This window comes from Sciurus vulgaris (genome assembly GCF_902686455.1).
Source record: "Sciurus vulgaris genome assembly, chromosome: 5".
NCBI classification, from domain to species: domain Eukaryota; kingdom Metazoa; phylum Chordata; class Mammalia; order Rodentia; family Sciuridae; genus Sciurus; species Sciurus vulgaris.
In genome coordinates this window covers 143,691,991-143,715,031 of record NC_136465.1, presented here as the reverse complement: position 1 = coordinate 143,715,031, position 23,041 = coordinate 143,691,991, and the positions used below count along the sequence as shown (strand labels likewise).

At 36.0% G+C, this 23,041-nt stretch overlaps 2 protein-coding genes across 3 annotated transcripts in view; both read right to left on the bottom strand.

The window, feature by feature from the left end:
* The window catches only part of TMTC2 (transmembrane O-mannosyltransferase targeting cadherins 2), a 458,982-nt gene extending 449,740 nt beyond the window's left edge, over positions 1-9,242 (bottom strand). Inside the window, exon 1 of the mRNA XM_079143057.1 lies at positions 9,075-9,242. The gene's annotated coding sequence lies outside the window, so the exon portion shown is untranslated. The remainder of the gene's footprint in view (positions 1-9,074) is intronic.
* A 510-nt stretch (positions 9,243-9,752) lies between these two features.
* METTL25 (methyltransferase like 25) overlaps positions 9,753-23,041 on the bottom strand; it is a gene marked incomplete at its 5' end in the record, with an annotated part of 198,840 nt that continues 185,551 nt past the window's right edge. Inside the window, one exon of one of the 2 annotated variants that reach the window (XM_079143063.1) lies at positions 9,753-10,004. In XM_079143063.1, coding sequence (XP_078999189.1) covers positions 9,950-10,004 — 55 coding nt within the window. In that variant the 3' untranslated portion in view covers positions 9,753-9,949. The remainder of the gene's footprint in view (positions 10,005-23,041) is intronic. The other variant, XM_079143065.1, reaches the window with a different exon arrangement.

Sequence of the window (23,041 nt, the reverse complement as noted above, 5' to 3'; positions counted from 1 at the left end):
GCATGATGTCCTTGTCATCCTTCTATAACATACCCACTCCTGCCCAATTATTGCATGATTAACTAATTGACCATTTCCCTAGTGTACTTCCCTCCTTCAAATAATAGACCCTAATATGGTCATCCTCAGAAAAACTGTACCATTGTCTTAGCAAACAACTCAGTTTAAGTTCTTCTCTCTGCATAGACATTCTTCAAATTGACTCTATTAAACACTTGTGGAGTGTTTATGTATGGCATTTAATTAATTCTAGAAATATGGAGCTGATAATCTATAAAGGGACACAGGTATGTAAGAATAGCATGATGTGAGAGGGGAGGTAGAGTTGTTTTACTGACTAGGCACTCTGGAAACAGAACAAAGGGATCATATACTTTTTAGAAGGAAATATGAAATACTTGGAAGCTCGAAAAAATGCATTGTGTCCAACATATGAAAAATCAACTTTTAAATAAATATTTAGGTAACATTCCACTGTCAATACCACTAATTGATACAAGTTTGTGGTGTTGTGAATAATTCTGTTCCATGTTTAAATGCTGGTCCTCTTATACTAGTTATGTGTCCTTTGGTATGTAATTTAGCTGTTTTTCCTGTTGGTCCAATGTGGATAATACCACTAACATGGTTGTGACAGTTACATATGTATAAAATGTTTTGATCATGCCCATCAGTAAGTGATACAAAAATTTAGCTAGTATTAATTGTGTCATATTTTCAGAATGTAATGTATTTTAGTGTTAGATATAATGTAGAGTGGGACCAACAAGTGTAAGACCTCCCAAAGTGATAGTGGCCAAATTATATTTTTATATTGCATGCATGTAAGAAAATGGAACACAAATCACATCATTATGTACAACTACAAAGCACCAATAAAAAAGTGGAAAGAAAAATAATATTAATAAAATTAAATGTTTTATCTCAAATATTCTTGATTTTATTTCAACAATTCAGTAAAATGAATTGAAAATGTCACGGAGAATGAAAATATTTCAGGGTAAATGAGCTTATAATTTACCTAAAGATAGCTAAATTACTGTAAAAATTCAATTTCGTTTTATCCTTCTGTTTCAGGAAAGGCATAAGGTTACTCTGCGACATTAAATCTTGAGTAATTCTTAACATATGAAAGTATTTTCATAAAAGTATCTTGTATTTAGTGCCTCTTTTTAATAGCAATATGAAATCTTGACAGAAACTGTATAAACTAACATTTTGGTTGTCTGTAAATATTAAGAGATGTCATTTATATACACAGGCTCTTTAGCTTATGTGAAAGACCAAAAACTTTTCAATATGATTAACTGAAAGGAGATTTTAACTTCTAGGACCTGACTGTAAGCATAAGAATGTTAAGTCTAGACAGACTCTTGAATATGAAAATATCCCCCTGAAATGGGAATCCCAGCTTTGAAAAAACTCATTAGATATTGAATTTGACCATAGAGGAAGGAAAAGATATTTTTCTTTGTAATTAATCCATTTTGGAAAAAAAAAATTTAACAGAAAGTTCATGCTTGTTCAATCTTACATAAGATATAAAATGTTTTGAAAATGGAAGTTTTAGAGTTGAACAATATTAATTTTAGTTCCATTTTTGGTCCTATCACTTATTGTTTCCAAATATCTCTAAGTATGTTTCCCCATTTGTAAAATTAAGTTGACAATTCTCCCTTCACAGTTTTATTATAAAAATTAAAGGAGAAATATTTTGAAGTAGTATTATTCTTGAAACATATTAGAACAGGGTGTGTAAATGTTTTCTCTCTAAAGTATGATTCTACATTTATTCCCCTAATCCAGAAGTTTCACCCACTCATGACTATCAAATGTAATTTATTTTAGAGATGGTGACAGAGAAGGAGCTGAGATGAATGCAAGACCCCGAACATCGCTTCCTCCCTTTCCACAAGTCTTCCCACTAAGTCAAAAGAAGACAAGACCATGCTAATGCATATGCTTTACCACCCTGAAACTAACCCTAAACCATAATGCAGCAGTCTCATGGTGACCATAATTGAACTACATAGGTTCTTTACATATTCCAGAGGCAAACTTAATGCTTCCTTTGCTTTTTTTTCCCCTCCTAACATCTGTGTGAATCTTGCCTTTCCTTTGGTACTAACCACATTATGGGAAAAGTTCTAAACAAGGATACTATTCTACTGAAAGGAAATGCTTTCTGACTCCTGAAGAAAGTTGTATGAGCAGAACCCTCCTGCTCCTTGCAATGCCTTAAACTCCTTTTTCCTCCTGGGGTCTTTGGGACAAATAACTGAGCATGGATAGATCATTCAATTCCTGTCTCTCACTCTTCCTTTTGGGGACCAAGTACATGCAGGAAACATATATTCTCCTCTGTTTCTCCATGCCATGAGATTTGTAGGGGCAGTTTCCAGTGGAAGGCTCAAAGTTGCTCTGGGGGTCTTTTGTGGTCCCATATTAATTTTAGGATAGTGCTTTTTCTATTTATGTAAAGAATGCCATTGGGATTTTGATAGGGATTGCATTGAATCTCTATATTCTTTTGGGCAGTATAAATATTTTAACAATATTCATTATTTTGGTCCATGAACATGAGATGACTTTCCATTTGTCTTTTTAAAATTTCTTTAGTGTTTTGGAATTAACAGTGTACAAGCCTTTCTTTTCTTTGGTTGAGTTTATTCCAAATTTATTCTTGTTTTTATTATTGTAAATGGGCTTATTTCTTTAATTTATTTCTTGGATTATTTATCATTAATATTTTAAATCACAACTGGTTTTTGCATGTAGTTTCCTATCCTGCTAACTTAATGGACTTCTGTATTAGTTTTAGCAGATTTTGTCCCTAGAATGTTTAGGATTTTTCTACATATATGTTTACGTCATACGTAACAGACATAATTTCACTTATTCTTTTCCAATTAGAATGCTTTTGATTTCTTTTTCTTTTAATTGTTCCAGTCAGGAGTTTCATTCAGTACTATGTTAAGAAGAATAGTGAGGACTGGGGTTGTGGCTCAGTGGTAGAGGACTTGCCTAGCATGTGTAATGCACTGGGTTTGATTTTCAGCACCACATATAAAAAAAAAAATTAAATAAAGGTCCATCAGCATTTAGAAAAAAATATTTAAAAAAAAGGAATTGTGAGAATCAGTGTTTATCTTGTTTTTGATCATAGAAGAAAAGATTTCAATTTCCCCCAAATATTTATGATGTTAATGGTGAGTTTTTTACATATGGATTTTATTGTAATGAGGTAGATTCCCTCTATAACTATTTTGACAGTTTTTTTTTTTTAGATCATGAATGGATATCTGATTTTGCCAAATGTTTTTTCTGTATCTATTGAAGTGAGTTTTTATTTTTCATTCTGTTAATGTGGTGTATCACATTGATTGATTTACATTTATTAAACAATACTTTCATCCTAGGGATAAATCCCAGTTGCTCACAGAGTATGATTATTTTAATGTCCTATTGTTAGTATGCTGAGTATTTTTGCATTTGTGTTCATCAGAGATATTGGCTTGTAGTTTTCTGTGTCTTTGTCTGGCTTTGTTGTTGTGGTTATGCTAATTTCATGAAATGAGAAAGGAAGCATTCCCTTTTCTATTTTTTTGGAAGATTTTAATAAGGATTGGCTTTAATTCTTCTTTGAATTTTGGTAGAATTCTCCTGTGAAGTCCTCACTCCTGGGCTTTTCTTTGTTGGGAAGTTTTCTATTCTAAATCAATCTTCTTATTCAATAATGGTCTATACAGACAGGTTTTTCTGTTCCTTCTTGATTCAATTTTGGTAGATTGTCTGTTTCTAGGAATTTATCCATTTTCTCCTAGGTAATCCAATTTGTTGTTCTTAAAAGTCCTGTATAATTTCTTTTTTTTTTTCTGAAATATCTGTAGCAATATCTCCTCTTTCATTTTATTTACTTACTTGGTTTAGATAAGGGCTTCTATTCCATTTAATTTACTTCTCTTTAATCTTTATGATTTTCTTCTTTCTTCTAACTTTGGATTTAGCTCTCTTCTTCTTTTCCTAATTCTTTCAGGTGTGAAGTTAGGTTTAAAAAATCTTTCTTTTTCAGTGTAGGCATTTATTGCTATGATTTTTTTTTCTTACTACTGCTTTTTTTTCAGCTTCACATAAGTTTGGATATGTTGTGTTTTCATTTTTCTTTTGGTTAATATATTTTAAAAATTCTCTTTTGGTTTCTTCTTTGACAGTTCAGAAATGTGTTATTTAGTTTCTGGGTGCTTGTGAATTTTCTCTTTTTCTGCTATTGATTTCTAGTTTCATCTCACTGTTCAGAAAAAATACTCGGAATGATTTTGATCATCTTAAGTTTATTAAAGCTAGTTTTGTGAAATAACATGTGGTCTATCTTGGAGAATGTTTCATGCACACCTGGGAATAATGTGCATTCTTTTGATGCCAAGGGAGAAGTTTTGTATATGACTGTTAGGTCTATAACATTATTCAAGTCAGCTGTTTATCATTTTCTGCCTGGATGTCCTATCAATTGTTGAGGCATTAAATTATCCTTTTTTTATTATTATTGATTTCTCCCTCCAGGTCTATAAACATTTTCTTTGTATACTTAGTACTCTGATGTTGGATGCATTTATAATTGTTTTATCTTCCAGTTGAATTGACTCATTTACCATTATATTCTGACCTTCTTTTTCCCTAGAGGGAATTTTTTACTTAAAGTCTATTGTTTAAGTTATGGTCGCTCCTGGTATTTTTTATTTTATTTATTTATTTATTTTTTTGGATGCTGTTTGCTTGGAAAATTTTTTTTCTATTCCTTCATTTTCATCCTACATGTGTCCTTAAATATAATGTGAGTGTTTTATAAACAGCATATTGAGGGATGTTATTCTTTCTTTTTCACTCAACCACTCTATGTCTTTTGATTGAGAATTTAATTCATTTACATTATTTAAATTATTCATAGATGAGGAGCTACTATTGCCATCTTGTTGGTTATTTTATGACAGTTTTGGAGTTATTTTGTTCCTTTCTTCTTTCTTATCATCTTTTTTTATTATTTGATGATTTTTTTGGGAATGATTTGTTTTGATTTTTCCTTATCTTTTGTGAATCAACTATGATTTTTCTTTGTAGATACCTTGAGGATTGCTTAAAATATCCTGGAGATTAACCATCTGTTTTTAATTGATTACAACTTGTTTCAATCACACACATATAAGAAGTCTATATTTTTACTTGTCCCAGCACATGCTATGTATTCTTGTAGTCTATTGGCTCCTTTTTATATCTTATATCCATTAGCAAATGTTTATTTCTGAACTATATTTGGGTTAAAAATAATATACATAACACATAATGTATATTTATCATATATTTATTTTTCATGATAAGATGTATGCTCATATATGTTTTCACAGTACTTTTTTGTGTACTTTTGGTTCAATCTGCATTAAGCATATTTTGTAAGGCAGGTCTAGTAATGATGAATTCCTCGGTGTTTACGATTTTCCTATTTACTTTTTAAAGGACAGTTTTTCTGAGTATGGTATTCTTATTTGAAAGCTTCCTTCCTTCTCCTTTTCCTTCCTCTTTTCATTCTCCTATTCCTTTTCTTCTTCCTTTTAGTGCTTTGAATATGTCATTCTATCTTCTCCTATCCTGTTAAGTTTTCTGGAAAGAAATATATTGATAGTATTATGAGTGTTCCTTTACGTAATAACAAGTTGTTTTTCTCTTAATTCTTTCAAAAATCTTCTCTTGGTCTTTGACTTTTACTAGTTATAATGTGTCTTTGTGTAGATCTCTTTATCTTCAACTTATTTGAGGCCCTTTGGGATTCTTCCCCCAAATTTGGGATATTTTAGTCATAGTATATATAAATAAGCTATGTTCTCCTTTCTTTGATTCTTTTTCTGAATATTCTATTATTGATTCACTTGATGGTGCCTCATAGATTTTCTTCACCCTTTTTATTTATTTGTCTTTTTTTCTCTTCTGACTGAATAATTTCAAATAACTAATTCTCAAGTTTACTGATTCTCTGCTTGATTGAATCTGCTTTAGAAGGTCTTTATTTTTTTCATTGCATTGTTCACCTACAGTAAAATTGATTTGATTATTTTTCTTATTTCTATCATTTTGCTATTATGGGCCAAGCGATTTGGGCAATTGAACAAACAGACTCCATTTCATCCTGAGACTCCATGTCATGTAAGAAATGCTTCTCCCATGGGAAAACCCCACCTCTGTACCCACCAACAGTTGCTTAGCATAGCATATTTGGCAATGCAAAATGGCAAAGTTGTTCCTTTTATTCTTATACACTGTACCTGTGCAATGTGCCTTAAATGCATGGAATATCAATGTTTGTCTAGACATTAGTAACAATTCTTTAAATTGTACTCAACTAGGGTTATTTTTGCCAACTTCCTTTTCTGCTTATGATTTTAGATCTCATGATTTTTGTTTGTGGGTTTTGAATCATAGCAACAGCCACTTATGATTAATTTACTGACATGCTTTACTTGTGGTTTTGAACTATAAAAGATGTGCTCTAACCCCTGGAGGGGGTTGAAGAGTCCAGACTTGCATCCTGCCCTTTGGCCCACCAGCTGGTGAATAAAATTCCACCTCCTACTTTGAGATTGACTGAGTGATTTATTGCAATCTTGCCTTAACATTGTTGAACTTCTGATTTTGTTCATTTATTGTTTCCAATTTCACTGATTGATTTAACTGTGTTCTCTTGTAGTCCATTGGTACATTTTTAAAAAAAATTGTATCACAGTTTTAAAAAAATTGTTCTTTTTAGTTATACATGCCAGTAGAATCTACTTTGATACAATTACACAAGCACAGAATATATCTTACTCTAACTAGGACCCCATTCTTGTGGATGTACATGATGGTGAGATTCACTATATTCATATTTGAACATAGAAAAATTATGTCAGCTTCATTCTACTGTCTTTCCTTTTCCTATCTCTCCCCCTTCTCTTCATTCCCCTTTGTCTAATCTACTGAACTTCTATTCTCCTCCATTCCTCCACATCCACAAATCAGCTGAAGGTGACATTAGGAAAACAATCCCATTCAGAATAACCTCAAAACAACAAAAACAACCACCAAAACAACAACCAAAAAACCTTGGGAATCAATGAACAAAAGAGGTAAAGGAAATCAAAGCAACAAAAGAGGTAAAGGACCTTTACAGTGAAAACTACAGAACACTAATGAAAAATTGAGGAAAACCTTAGAAGATGGAAAGACCTCATGTTCTTGAATAGGCAGAATTAATATTGTCAAAATGGTCATAGTACCAAAAGCACTGTACAGATTCAATGCAATTACCATCAAAATTCCAATGATGGTCTTCATTGAGACTTTGTAAAACAACTACTTTTAATTCTTTGCCTGGGAATTCATAGATAACTACTTCTTTAGAATTGATTACTGGAAATTTATTATGTTCCTTTGGTAGCATGAATTTTCCTTAATATTTCATGTTCCTTGTAGGTCTTTCATTGCTTTTTAAGCATTTGAAAATGCTGTCACTTCTTCCTGATTTTACATACTGAATTTGGTAGGGAAATGCTTTAACTTGCAGTTGGTCCTAAAAATCCTAGCTGGATCAGGTATGAGAATATGCTAGGCAAGTGTTCTTCCTGAGTTATAGTCCCAGCCTCCTTGAATTTTTTTTTTTAAAGGGATTCATAAAATCATACAAGCTTTGTTTTGGTTAACTTTTGTGATGCTGTGACCCAAAGACCTGACAAGAACTACGTAAAGGAGGAAAAGTTTATTTGGGCTCACATTCAAAAACCTCAGTCCATAGATGGCCAATTCCATTGTTCTGGGCCTAAGGTGAGGCAGAACACCCTGGCAGAAGGGTATGTAGAGGAAAGAAGTTCAGGACATGACAATCAGAAATCAGAGAGCTCTGTTCACCAGGGACAAGATATAAACCTCAAAGTCATGCTCCCAGAGACCCACCTCCTCCAGACAGATGCTACCTGCCTACAGTTACCTCCCAATTAATCCATATCAGTGGGTTATTCCACTAATTAGGTTAATGGTCTCATAACCCAATTATTTCACCTCTGAACATTCTTACATTGTCTTACACATGAGCTATCATATATCCAAACCATAAAAACTTATTTATGCCCCAAGTTGATTGATAAAATAAAAGGGAAAAAAGATTTCTCTTAAAAAGACATATGTCATCTTCTCATGGTAAAGGAGAAACAGCTCAAAGAAATGACTAATATTACTAAGGGTCTTGGTTCTAGCATTTTCTGGTTGTAAGAGTTTGTTTTGCTCAGAAATCAAGGAGAAAGTAGAGTAGTTTGAAAAATATTGTCCAGTTTTACTAGCAGAAGAAGATCAGCATAAGGATAAGAACCAAGAAAAAAATCAACATGGAGGACACTAGAGAGGGATGAATGGAAAAAGGAAACCATGAAGGAACAAATAGAGATAGAGTAAGTACAAAGGAGAAAGTTCTTAGTTCAAACTGTTCTTGAAATGTGTTTTTGATTTTTGAATTGATGCTTTATAGATACACACACAGGTGGATTTCACTGTGGTATATTCATGTATGTGCATAGCATAATTTGGTCATTTTCATTCAGCAATTCCTTTTTCCATCCTTCCTCCCTCTCCCTCATTTCCCTTCCTCTACTCCACTGATCTCCCTTCAATTTTTATGTGATATCCCCTCTTTATCTCTTATTTTGCTCTAGCTTCCACATAGGAAAGAAAACATTCAACCCTTGGAATGCCATAATTTCATTTTTCCTTATGGTTGAGTGATACCCTATGTTGCATAAAACTCATAATTTATTTATCCATTCATCTATTCAGACACATGAGCTGGTTCCATAACTTGGATATTTTGAATTGCACTCTTGTAAACACTGATGAGCCTGTAACACTATAGTATGCTGATTTTAGTTCTTTTGGATAAATACCAAAGAATGGGATAGCTGGGTCATGTGGTGGTTCCATTCCAAGCCTTTTGTGGAATCTCTCTGTAGTTTTCCAGAGTGACTGTACTAATTTGCAGTCCCACCAACAATGTATGAGTATACCTTTTCTCCCACATACTCACCAGCATTTATTTGTATTCTTGATCACTGCCATTCTAACTGGAGTGAGCTGAAATCTCAATGTAGTTTTGGTTTGCATTTTTCTGATTGCTAGGGATGTTGAACATTTTTTATTCATTCATTTACCATTTGTATTTCTTCTTTTGAGAAGTGTCTATTCAGTTCTTTTGCCCATGAAAAAAACAATAAATAAAAAGAAGGGAAGAAGACCAGTAGAGTATGGAGGAAGTGGAACAGAGAAAGGGAGGGAGGAGGGAAAGAGAAAGTACTAGGAATTGAAATGGAGCAGATTATATCCTATGCATGTATGATTATGTCAAAATAAACTCCACTATTATGTGTAATTATAATGCATGAATAAAAACATTAAAATGTGTTTTTGAAATGGGGCTGATATTTTACTTATTGTCAAAATGAAAGTTGTGCAGGTTTTTAGTGGAAACTGGCAGATAAAAAGAGATAGACTCAAAAAGTTTCCTAGAATAAATGTCCCTGGAAGGAACAGATATATCCCAGGAAAATTCAGCATTGCAGGAAACCCTGTTATGGTAATAACAGTTGTGCATATAAGACTTTTCTGGGAATCACCCCTTAATGATTATGACAACTGTTCCAAGTGATAAAATAAGTTGGACTGGTCTTCAAGAGGAAAGCCAGAGGATCATCATAAAATATTCAAAGAATTACTGAGGATCAAAGTGAAATGAAACTCTTAACTGTGTAGGGGAAGCAATCACTATTGCTTTTGTCCTGGGGGAAACTGATGAAGAGATTTATGGAATTCAGGTTCCAAGAGAAGTTGCAACAAATGAACTAAAAGAAAGCTGGGCAGGAGAATAGCAGATGAAGGCCAAACCTTAGACTGACATTGATCTTTTGAGAGAATTCTTCCAGGATGAAAATATCCAGTTCCTAGAAATGGAGATAGACAAGATTTATTAGAAAACTAAGTTGTGTTACCAGGTCTAGATATCATTCTTTTCCTATTTCTCATTATGAAAGATCTCACCTGTACCAAATGTATGAAGAATTGTTAGAGAAATAAATGTTTGTTAAGAAAGAAAAGTAAAAATAAAATAAAATCTTGAAATCTTATAACAGGGGGCAATGATTTTTTGTTGGTTAAAGAGGGACAGTGTCCATTTAAGAGGCAGATTCAGCTTCCTGAAAAGAACTAAGAGATGCCTGAGGCAGAATTAGAGGATTGTTTGTAGCAGGACATTAAAAATGTGAGAAAGTTCCATGTCTTTGGGACACATAGCAAAGTTATGTGTCTACCATAAACTGCCCCCTCCACAAGTATAAACTACAGAGGGCTAAAGAGAAGTTTCAGGTTTTGAATCTGTTGAGGGAAACTTTTTAGCTGAAATAAATGTGAAAATGAAGGAGTTCCTAGGAGGAAGGTTTCTTTGAATGAAGTTATTCCACAGCAAGAGGGATTGTCAAATGTTTCTGTAGCAAAACAAAGTATGGGGACATAACATGTAATCGAGACTATGTCACTTGGTACAGTTACACTCAACTCAACATTGGTAGGTCAGAAGCACAAGATCAGTGAGGAAATGTAAATTATGATGTATTTCATATACAGAAATGACACCCTAGTTTAAGATCTGACAACCGGGTTTTCATCACAGGAAATTTCAAAACTTTACTAAAGGCAGTGATGTCAAAAATGTCACTCTCTGAAAGAGAAAACCATATGTACAGATAAATCTGCCTGTCACTTATACTACAATCAGTATCAGAATTAACTTTTCCATGAATTTTCTTTCCAAATAAATTTTTAAAAGCTGGGTCATAAAAGAATAGAAAACATTCAGACTCTAAAAGTGATGAGGATAGGTATCAGAATGGTGCTGAGAGATGATGGAAAACATTTGGCAGATACTCTGACCATTCCAGAGAATCAAAGAAAAATAGGACTGGTGAAGAGAAATATCTCCGATGAGTCAAAAATGATTCTGTAGAGTAACATAAACTGAACATGCCTTATATTCAGTTCAAACAAAATACTTTTTACATTGATTAACAAACTTTGTATAAAGTACAGGTCTGTATTGGCAAATTTTAAAAATATTTTCATTTCAACATCTTTTATAATTGATATATAAAGAACCCTCCACATAAAATTATTGGGAAAGAAAAGTCTCAATAGGAAGGAGATGTTAAGTCTTACTTATATTTTGTGAATAAAATGATAAAGTGATTATTGAAAAAAAAAAGCTGGGTCATTGATCTTGGACAGCTAACCATAACTTAGGTAGCCCAGTGAGGCAGGAATTCATCATTCTGTCTTCCCCCTTACCTCATATGTGACTGAGTTTGTGCTATGTTTTTTATTTATTTTAATTAAAAATCATAAATTTACATAGTGCAATGTTGTTTGATTCATTCTGTTATTTTTTCCCTCCCCCCCCACCCCTCCCATCCCTCTTTTCCCTCTATACATTCCTTTCTTCCTCCATTCTTACCACCCTCCTTATCCCTAACCCTAAACCTAACCCTAACTCTAACACTAACCCCTCCTACCCACCCCCATAGGTCCTCATCCGCTTATCAGCGAGATCATTCGTCCTTTAGTTTTTTGAGATTGGCTTATCTCACTTAGCATGATATCCTCCAATTTCATCCATTTGCCTGCAAATGCCATAATTTTGTCATTCCTCATGGCAGAGTAATATTCCATTGTATATATATGCCACAGTTTCTTTATCCATTCATCAACTGAAGGGCATCTGGGTTGATTCCACAATCTGGCTATACTGAATTGAGCAGCTATGAACATTGATGTGGCAGTATCTCTGTAGTATGCTGATTTTAAGTCCTTTGGGTATAGACCAAGGAGTGGGATAGCTGGGTCAAATGGTGGTTCCATTCCAAGCTTTCTGAGGAATCTCCACACTGATTTCCAGAGTGGCTGCACTAGTTTGCAACCCCACCAGCAATGTATGAGTGTACCTTTTTCCCCACATCCTCGCCAACACCTATTGTTGCTTGTGTTCTTGATAATCGCCATTCTAATTGGGGTGAGATGAAATCTTAGGGTGGTTTTGATTTGCATTTCTCTTATTACTAGAGATGTTGAACATTTTTTCCTATATCTGTTGATTGCTTGTACATCTTCTTCTGTGAAGTGCCTGTTCATTTCCTTAGCCCATTTGTTGATTGGGTTATTTGTATTCTTGGTGTAGAGTTTTTTGAGTTCTTTATAGATTCTGGAAATTAGCACTCTATCTGAAGTATGAGTGGCAAAGATATTCTTCCACTCTGTAGGCTCTCTCTTCACATTACTGATAGTTTCCTTTGCTGAGAGAAAGCTTTTTAGTTTGAATCTATCCCAGTTGTTGATTCTTGCTTTTATTTCTTGTGCTATGGGAGTCCTGTTAAGGAAGTCTGATCTTAAGCCAACAAGTTGAAGGTTTGGACCTACTTTTTCTTCTATAAGATGCAGGGTCTCTGGTCTGATTCCAAGGTCCTTGATCCATTTTGAGTTGAGTTTTGTGCAGGGTGAGAGATAGGGGTTTAATTTCATTCTGTTGCATATGGTTTTCCAGTTTTCCCAGCACCATTTGCTGAAGAGGCTATCTTTTCTACATTGCATATTTTTGGCACCTTTGTCTAGTATGAGAAAATTGTATTTATTTGGGTTTGTGTCCATGTCCTCTATTCTGTACCATTGATCTACCTGTCTATTTTGGTACCAATACCATGCCGTTTTTGTTACTATTGCTTTGTAATAGAGTTGAAGATCTGGTATTGCGATACCCCCTGCTTTGCTCTTTCTACTGAGGATTGCTTTAGCTATTCTGGGTTTCTTATTCTTCCACATGAATTTCATAATTGCTTGCTCTATTTCTGTAAGGTACATCATTGGGATTTTAATTGGAATTGCATTGAATCTACATAGCACTTTTGGTAGTATGGCCATTTTGACAATATTAATTCTGCCTATCCATGAACATGGGAGATCTTTCCATCTTCTAAGGTTTTCTTTAATTTCGTTCTTTAGTGTTCTGTAGTTCTCATTGTAGAGGTCTTTCACCTCTTTTGTGAGATTGATTCCCAAGTATTTTATTTTTTTTGATGCTATTGTGAATGGGGTAGTTTTCCTAATTTCTCTTAAGATTCATCACTTATGTATAAAAATGCATTGGATTTATGAGCATTGATCTTGTAACCTGCTACTTTACTGAATTCACTTATGAGTTCTAAGAGTTTTCTGGTGGAATTTCCAGGTTCCTCTAAATATATAATCATGTCATCAGCGAACAGGGATAGTTTGAGTTCCTCTTTTCCAAGTCGTAGCCCTATAATTTCTTTGGTTTGTCTAATTGCTCTGGCTAGAGTCTCAAGAACAATGTTGAATACAAGTGGTGAAAGAGGGCATCCCTGCTTTGTTCCAGTTTTTAGGGGGAATGCTTTCAGTTTTTCACCATTTAGAATGATATTGGCCATGGGCTTAGCGTAGATGGCCTTCACAAGGTTAAGGAATGATCCCACTATCCCTATTTTTTCTAGTTTTTTGAGCATGAAGGGATGCTGTATTTTATCAAATGCTTTTTCTGCATCTATTGAAATAATCATGTGATTCTTAACTTTTAGTCTGTTGATATGGTGAATGACATTTATTGATTTCCGGATGTTGAACCAACCTTGCATCCCTGGGATAAAACCCACAAGATCGTGGTGCATTATCTTTTTAATATATTTTTGGATGCGATTTGCTAAAATTTTGTTGAGAATTTTTGCATCAATGTTCATTAAGGATATTAGTCTGAAATTTTCTTTCCTCGATGTATTTCTGTCTGGTTTAAGTATGAGGGTGATATTGGCTTCATAGAATGAGTTTGGGAGGGTTCCCTCCTCTTCTATTTATGGAATACTTTGAGAAGTATTGGAATGAGCTCTTCTTTAAAGGTTTTGTAGAACTCGGCTGAGAACCCATCGGGTCCTGGACTTTTCTTTGTTGGTAGGCTTTTGATGACCTCTTCTTTTTCATTGCTTGAAATTGATTTATTTAAGTTGTGTATGTCCTCCTCGTTTAGTTTAGGTAATTCATATGTCTCTAGAAACTTGTTGATGTCTTTGAGGTTTTCTGTTTTGTTGGAGTATAGATTTTCAAAATAGCTTCTAATTGTTTTGTATTTCACTCGTGTCTGTTGTGATATTTCCTTGTTCATTCCAAATTTTAGTAATTTGAGTTTTCTCCCTCTTTCTCTTTGTTAGCGTGGCTAAGGGTTTATCAATTTTGTTTATTTTTCAAAGAACCAACTGTTTATTTTGTTAATTTTTCTGATTGTTTCTTTTGTTTCAATTTCATTGATTTCGGCTCTGATTTTAACTATTTCCTGTCTTCTACTACTTTTGGTGTTGGTCTGCTCTTCTTTTTCTTGGGCTTTGAGCTGTAATGTTAAGTCAGTTATTTGTTGATTTCTACTTCTTTTGTTGAATGCGCCCCATGAAATAAATCTTCCTCTCAGTACTGCTTTCATAGTGTCCCAGAGATTTTGATATGATGCGTCTTTGTTCTCATTTACTTCTAAGAATTTTTTATTTTCCCTCCTGATATCTTCTGTTATCCATTCATCATATAATAGTGTATTATTTAATTTCCAAGTATTTGAGAAGTTTCTGTTTTTTATTCTGTCATTTATTTCTAATTTCAGTCCATTATGATCTGATAGAGTACAAGGTAGTATCTCTATCTTCTTCTATTTGCTAACAGTAGCTTTGTGGCATAACACATGGTCTATTTTAGAGAAGGATCCATGTGCTGCTGAGAAGAAAGTGTATTTGTTCTTTGTTGGATGGTATATTCTATATAAGTCAGTTAAATCTAAATTGTTGATTGTGTTATTGAGATCTATGGTTTCTTTATTTAATTTTTGTTTGGACGATCTATCCAGCAGTGAGAGAGGTGTGTTAAAATCACCTAGTATTGTGTTGTGGTCTATTTGATTTCTGGAATTGAGAAGGATTTTTTTGATGTACATGGATGAGCCAATGTTTGGGGCATAGATATTTGTGATTGTTATGTCTTGCTGATTTATGCTTCCCTTAAGCAGTATGTAATGTCCTTCTTTATCCCTTCTGACTAGTTTTGGCTTGAAGTCCACATTATCTGAAATGAGGATGGATACTCCAGCTTTCTTGCGGTGTCCGTGTGTATGGTATGTTTTTCCCCATCCTTTCACCTTAGTCTATGGGTATCTCTTTCTATGAGATGAGTCTCTTGCAGGCAGCATATTGTTGGATTTTTCTTTTTAATCCAATCTGCCAGTCTATGTCTTTTGATTGATGAGTTCAGGCCAGTAACATTCATGGTTATTATTGTGATGTGATTTGTATTCCTAGTCATTGGACTCATTTTTGTTTTTTGACATGATTTGGTTTCTCCTTTATTTGGCTATTCCTTTTGGCTAGTTCCTCCCGTTGCTGATTTACATCATTGTTTTTCATCTCTTCCTCATGGAATATTTTGCTGAGAATGTTCTGTAATGCTGGCTTTCTTTTTGTAAATTCCTTTAGCTTTTGTTTATCATGGAAGGATCTTATCTCATCGTCAAATCTGAAAGTAAGTTTTGCTGGGTATAAAATTCTTGGTTGGCATCCATTTTCTTTCAGGGCTTGGTAAATGTTGTTCCAGGCCCTTCTAGCTTTTAGGGTCTGGATTGAAAAATCTGCTGATATTCTTATTGGTTTCCCCCTAAATGTAATCTGATTCTTTTCTCTCGCGGCCTTAAAATTCTGTCCTTATTTTGAATGTTAGGTATTTTCATAATAATGTGCCTTGGTGTAGCTCTGTTGTAATTTTGCATATTTGGAGTCCTATAAGCCTCTTGTATTTGGTTTTCCATTTCATTCTTCAGATTTGGAATATTTTCTGATATTATTTCATTGAATAGATTGTTCATTCATTTGGTTTGTTTCTCTAAGCCTTCCTCAATCCCAATAATTCTTAAATTTGGCCTCTTCATGATATCCCATAATTCTTGTAGATTCTGTTCATGATTTCTTACCATCTTTTCTGTTCGGTCAACCTTGTTTTCAAGATTAAATATTTTGTCTTCAATATCTGAGGTTCTGTCTTCCAGGTGATCTATCCTATTGGTTATGCTTTCTATGGTGTTTTTTAACTTGGTTTATTGTTTCCTTCATTTCAAGGATTTCTGTTTGGTTTTTTTTCAGTATCTCTAACTCTTTATTGAAATGTTCATTTTGCTTCCCTTATTTGCTCTTTTAACTGTTGATTGGTGCATTCATTTAATGCCTGCATTTGTTCTTTCATCTCCTCGTTTGCTTCCCTGATTGTTTTAATTATGTACATTCTGAACTCCCTTTCGGACATTTCTTCTGCTGTGCTGTCATTGGGTTTTATTGATATAGTATCTAGGTTTGTTTGGGACATTTTCTTCCTTTGTTTTCTCATAATGGTCAGATGTCAGTGGGACTCTGTGATAATGTAGATTTCCTCCTTTGGCTTACAGTGTCCCTGTAGATTTCCAGTGTATCACCTCCCAGCCTTCAGTAGCCAGAAGTCTTGGATTAATTTGATAATGCAGTGCTTCCGAAGAATGCTGCCCCTAGCCCCCTACTGGTTCCAGGGAGAGAGACCTGGAGAGGTCTCTTGCTGCCCAGCCCCGGTCCCAGCGGCTGGTTTCAGGTCAGAGGTCTCCACTGGCTTGGGGACTTGTGGCTGGCTCTGTGTAGACAGGCTCTCACTGGGCGGTTTGCCCCGGGAAGCTAGCCTAGAGAGGCGCTTCCCGCCGAGAGGGCTGGGCTGCTTGGGGAAGTCCCTGGCGCCCTGTGCTGGTCACTGAAGCAACCTGCCGGCAGGCCGGAGCTGACATTGGGGTGGACCGGAGTTGGCTGCGCTGCTTCTGTGCAGAAGGGCTCTCACTGCGGGGCCTGCTTCGGGAGGCTGGAGGATCTGTCCCTGTGGGAGGAGCCCACTGCCAGACTGCACAGAGCTGCCTGGGGGAGACTCTATCTGCCCTGTCCTACTCTAATAAGCCACTCAAATCCGGGCCTGCCGCCCAGCTGAGCTTCGCTGGGTGGGGGAGACTCACCCCGTGGTTCTATTTTAGTCCACGTCTCTCAATGCCTCCCCTTCTTGAATCCTGGGTTCTGGAGCGACTGGAGATGAAGTCACCCTCTAGTCCGCCATCTTGGATCGCCCCCGTGGAAAAAGCCTGCTGCTGGAGGGGGACAAGGCTGCCTGGAGAGGTCTCTGGCTGCCCTGCCCTGGTCCCAGATGCTGCTTGCGTGTCAGAGGTCTCCGCTGGCTTGGGGACTTGTGGCTGGCTCTGAGTCGAGAGGCTCTCACTGGGCGGTCTGCCCCGGGAAGCTAGCCTAGAGAGGCGCTTCCCACTGGAGGGGGCTGGGCTGCTTGGGGGAGTCCCTGGCACCCTGTGCTGGTCTCTAAAGCAACCTGCGGGAGGGCCGGAGCTGGCAGCGGGGCAGGCCGGAGCTGGCCGCACTGCTTCTGTGCAGAAGGGCTCTCACTGGGGGGTCTGCTCTGCGAGGCTGGAGGATCTGTCCCTGTGGGAGGAGCCCACCACCAGACTGCACAGAGCTGCCTGGGGGAGACTCTATCTGCCCTGTCCTACTCTAATAAGCCACTCGAATCTGGGCCTGCTGCCCAGCTGGGCTTCACTGGGTGGGGGAGACTCACCCCGTGGTTCTATTTTAGTCCGAGTCTCTCAATGCCTCCCCTTCTTGAATCCTGGGTTCTGGAGCGACTGGAGATGCAGTCACCCTCTAGTCCGCCATCTTGGATCGCCTGTGCTATGGTTTTTGATAACACTGAAGATTGAAATCTGGGGAAACTATGTGAAACCTAGAATAATAGGTTCATTTTCTAAATTTTGTGAGTCCAGAGCTGTTGTTGAAATTTTCTTTGTCACACTAGTTGTTTGAGTTCTCCCTTCTAATGAACCCTAAGTAACTTTATCAGCTACAGTGAGAAAATGTATTTGCATTGTAGTCACCTTAACAAACTTTCTGACCAAAACTGAGTATGAAAAGAAACTGGGATGTATGTGTGTGTGTGTGTGTGTGTGTGTGTGTGTGTGTGTGTGCGCGCGCGTGTGAGATGAATTCTGGACTTTCGTTTGAATTACAATTCATAGGGACAGATGTATTTGATTTTAAATTTTAGTTTCTTTGGACTTTATCTTGCAGACTTTGTAACTTCAATTCTTTCGAAATTTAGCTAATGAGAATAGACAATTAGATTTCTGAATTTATGTCTAAAGATTTTAGCAAGATTTAATCTTTGAAACTTAATTTTCCCCAGGAAGTTCATAGTAGGAGAGGTTTATACTAAAATCTAGGTTATCTTTTTTGTCGTTAGCAATTCTATTTTATGCCATGTTCTTATTTCATTGTTGAATCTTTGATTAGTTGTTTGAAAAACACAGTTTAACATAATTTGAAACCAAATTTTCTTCCCTGATGGGAGAATGTTCTTGAGTTGTTGAATTAATGTATTCTGAAAAATTTTGGAACATGGAAGGGTCAAACACATACTGGATACCAGCAGTGCTGGTGGTCACTCAATAAGGCAGAAGTGCACTTGTGAAAATTGACATTTGAGTTGATAACAGGACTTTCTGGACAAATTCCTCCTTTGAGAGAAATAGCCACACTTTAGCTCAAACCAAATAGGTTGTAAGAACAGAATTCTGAGCAATATTCCAAGGGAAACCCTTCTGTTCCTTTATCCAAGAATCCATCTATGAGGAGAGACATCCGCTAATGTAACACACGCAGTGGATCTCCACTCTGTTGCCAACTTTTCTACAGTGGATTTAGAGTGACTTGGTAAGTTGGATCATTTTTGTAGCTCACCCTCTTCCTGAGTCTCTTCCTCACAGAATCTAAATGCTTTTAGACTTGCTCCAACACATATTAGGTATCTCAGAATGTGGGAAATAGCAAGCAGCACTTAAAGGGTGGGAGAAACCAAACTTTATTTTACACCAGTGGGCCGAGAGGAGATTAGCACTTCAAAATTCTGAGCACCTGTGACCAATTTTTCATAACATTTACAGGCTATCTAGTATCATAAATTTTCTAGTCTAAAACAGTACATAATTGGACACACGTTTTTACAAAACAACATGATTGTGTATTAGGTTCTTCAAGTGGGAACAGTTTACAAAAGCAGACTGTGATTAGGGAAGCTGGCTTGCAAGGCCTTTGGTATCTCTAGGTTGAGTCCAGAGTTTTCACACACAGGAGTGTTTTCACTTCAAAGGGTATATGGTTAGGTCTCAGGGAAAGTCCTTTACATTCTAAAAGGAAGGAGTAAATGATGCTAATTAGTTTTCCTGAAACCCAGCTGGCAGGAACAGGGGGAGGGGAACTCTCACTCTCCCCTGGGCAGGGTCCTCAGTTTACTTTATATCTAGGCCTGGGTCAGTTACCCACTACAAAACTACTGCAACTTCCACAGGGTTCCCACAGGTGGCTTATAGTGTTCCAATACTGCCAAGGAGTAGGGTGGCCAAATTTGTCTGAGTATGTTGTTTGATATAAGAAAGACCATGGTTAGATGGTAGAGAATAGAAGACACAGAGACAAACCTACAGATACAGTCATCTGATCCTTGACAAAGGTGCCAAACCATACATTGGAGAAAAGAGAGTCTTTTTAAAAGGTGATGATAGGAAAACCATTATCCATTTGTGGAAGAATGAGACTAGACCCTTATTTCTCACTGTGCACAAAAATCAACTCGAAATGGACCAAAGATCTGAGAATTAGAATATGAAACTCCTACAAGAAAATGTAGGGTCAACACTTCAACAGATATGCACAGGCAAGGACTTTCTCAATGGTACCCCTAAAGCTCAGGAAAAAATGCCGAGAGTTAATGAATGGAATAGCATCAAATTAAAAAAGCTTCTGTACAACAAAGGAAACAATTAGGAATGTAGAAAGAGCAGATACAGAATGGGAGAAAATCTTTGCTATCTACTCTCCTGACAGAGGATTAATATCCAGAATATTTTTAAAAACTCAAAAAACTAAAGATCAAAAAAAAATTCAATTAGTAACAGACAAATGAAATAAACAGACTCAAAAAGAACCAACAAATACGTGAAAAAATGCTCAACATCCTTAGCAATTAGAGAAATACAAATCAAAATTATACTGAAGATTTCATCTCACACCAGTCAAAATGGCAGTCATCAAGAATTCATATAATAATAAATGCTGGAGAAGCTGTGGCAAAAAATGCACACTTTTACACTTTTGGTGGGATTGTAAATTAGTACACCACTAGAGAAATCAATATGGAGTTTCCTCAAAAGAGTAGGCATGGAACAATCACATGACCCAGCTATTCCACTCCTCAGTATTTATCCTGAAGAATTTAGTCATTATACTTCAGAGATACATGCACATCCATGTCTATAGCAACACAATTCACAGTAGCCCAAATATGGAGCCAGCCTAGTTATCCTTCAATGGATAAATGAATACAGAAAATTTATACACACATGCACACAGTATAATTGTATTCAGCCATGAGGAAGAATGAATTTATGTCATTTGCAGGAAAATCAATGAATGTTGAGAATATTATGTTAAACAAAGTAAGACAAACTTTGAAAGTCAGGGGCATTATATTTTCTTTCATATGCGAAAGCTAGAGAGGAAAAAGGAAAATAAAGTTTGGTGGGGGCATCTCATGAAAATTGAAGGAAAATCAGCAGAATAGAGGAAAGGAAACAAGAAGAGGAAAGTGAGGAGGGAAAGGGGAAATACTGGGAATGATATTGGCCAAATTAAATTGTCATATTGTGTGCATGTATAAATATGTAACAATATATCCTGCCAATATATACAACTATAATGAATCAATTTTAAAAATGGGGAAAAAGACACCATCATTGACTGGCTATAGTGGTACATGCCTATAATCCCAGCTACTAAGCAGGCAAGGAAGGAGGATTGAAAGTTCAAGTCCAGCCTGGGTATTAGAAAGACTGTCTCAAAATAAAAATTTATAAAGGGCTGAGGTTGTAGCTCAAAGGTAGAGTGCTTGCATACCCTGTGCAAGACCCTGGGTTCAATCCTTCTTACTGCAGACAAAACAAAAGTACATTGTTGTAACACACCTATGCCATATTTTCCAATGTCACCTTTATCAGAAAATATGGGTGTACTATTAAATATTCTCTGCCTCCTAGATAAAATGGCATTGTAATATAAATAAACAAAATATGAAAAGAAGAACATATGTTTTAAAACATAATCAAGAATGACATGGACCAAAAAAAGAAACAAAAAGAAAATATGGGTAGGTAATCAGCAGGAATACACTGGTGTGGGGAGCCATCCATGTTTAGCAGAATCAGGCTTGACTGAGCCATGGGATACATGGCTTGACTCCCAGAAACTGGCAGTCATGAGAGACTATTTCAGACAGCCTGGGGTAGATGACCCCATGCAGGAGGCTTACTGCCTGAAGGAATGCTAACTCTAAGCAAATGGCTTCCCTAACTTCACCCCATCCTTTTCTCACAGAAGAAGCCCCTCCCAGTCTTGGCCTCTTTATCCATGAGACTATAAAGAAAGGTGAAGGTGGGGCTTCTCCATCTTGTTGGAGGCCAGATCTGGTATGGCCCGATCCATCATACCCCCTTGGATTTGAAAAGAGTATTGGATCTTGTGTTTATTGATTAGATAAGTTTATTAATATTTAATTGATCATTGGCACCATCATCCTCCAACAGAAGCTCTTCCCCTCACCCACTCGAAACATGGAAAACCCCCTACACACCGGTATGACTGTCAGAGTTGTTAGAATAACAAAATCCTTCTCTATGTGTTTTATAAGAGGCATGGGATATTAATAGTATAATTATAAACTAAATAATTAAAGCTATTAAGTCATGTTGTTTTCATGGGGCCATCTGAAAATCCATTGCAGGCTGTTCAGCCCAAATCAGAATAGGTACTGCAGGTATGTTGCAAAATCTTGACCAAATGTTCCTCGTCAGTTTTCACTCTCTTCACATTAGTTGATACTGCCTCAAAGTAGTCTAATTTTGACTGGTTTTATTGTTACTGGGTTGCAATTTGTTATACAGATGTCTCTGACTTACAATTTTTAGACTTATAATTTTTCAACTTTAAGAGGGTGGGAAAGTGATATACATTGAGTAGGAACCATATTTCGAATTTTGATAATTTCCTGAGCTAGTGATATGCAATCTAATTCTCTCTCTCTCTCTCTTTCAATGGTCATCAGTGGCAACTCTGAGATAGTCACATGGTTTGGGGGATAAAACAACTAATATTTTGAAGTATACTGTATGGTTGAGCTATTATGATTGTTAGGTTAGATGATTAAATGAATTTTAAAAATATGATATTTTCAATTTATTGGGACATAATCCCACCATAAATTGAGGAGCAGCTGTATTGAAATTCAAGAGTTTATAATAAAATACTTTAAGTGAATATCTGAATTTAAGAGACTCTCTCCTTTAAACTTCTAAATTTCTATACTTTTTTTTTTTTAAACTGATTTCTCTATTTCTGAGGCTATCCTTCAATCTGTGACCCACCCCCTGCCTTGACCTCTCAAATAGCTGGAACTGCAGATGTGCATCACCATGCCCAGCTAATGTTTAAACTTCTTAACGCACATGTCACATTTTGTAAACATAATTATTCCAAATATTTAGGATAATTGAAAAGAAATGATATTAATATCAAACCACAATCTGAAATCACAAAAATCAGAACACCCAAGAATGTCTTCAATAATAAGTGAGAAGCCATAAAGATTAAATAATGTGAATGAAATTTTATAAAATTAAATAATGTGAATGAAATTAAAAAAAAAATTTTTTACAGTTAGTAATGTAAATTTTGATGGAAACGGTGCCCAAGTTTGCATTATTTCAGCATTCCAGCTAAAAGCA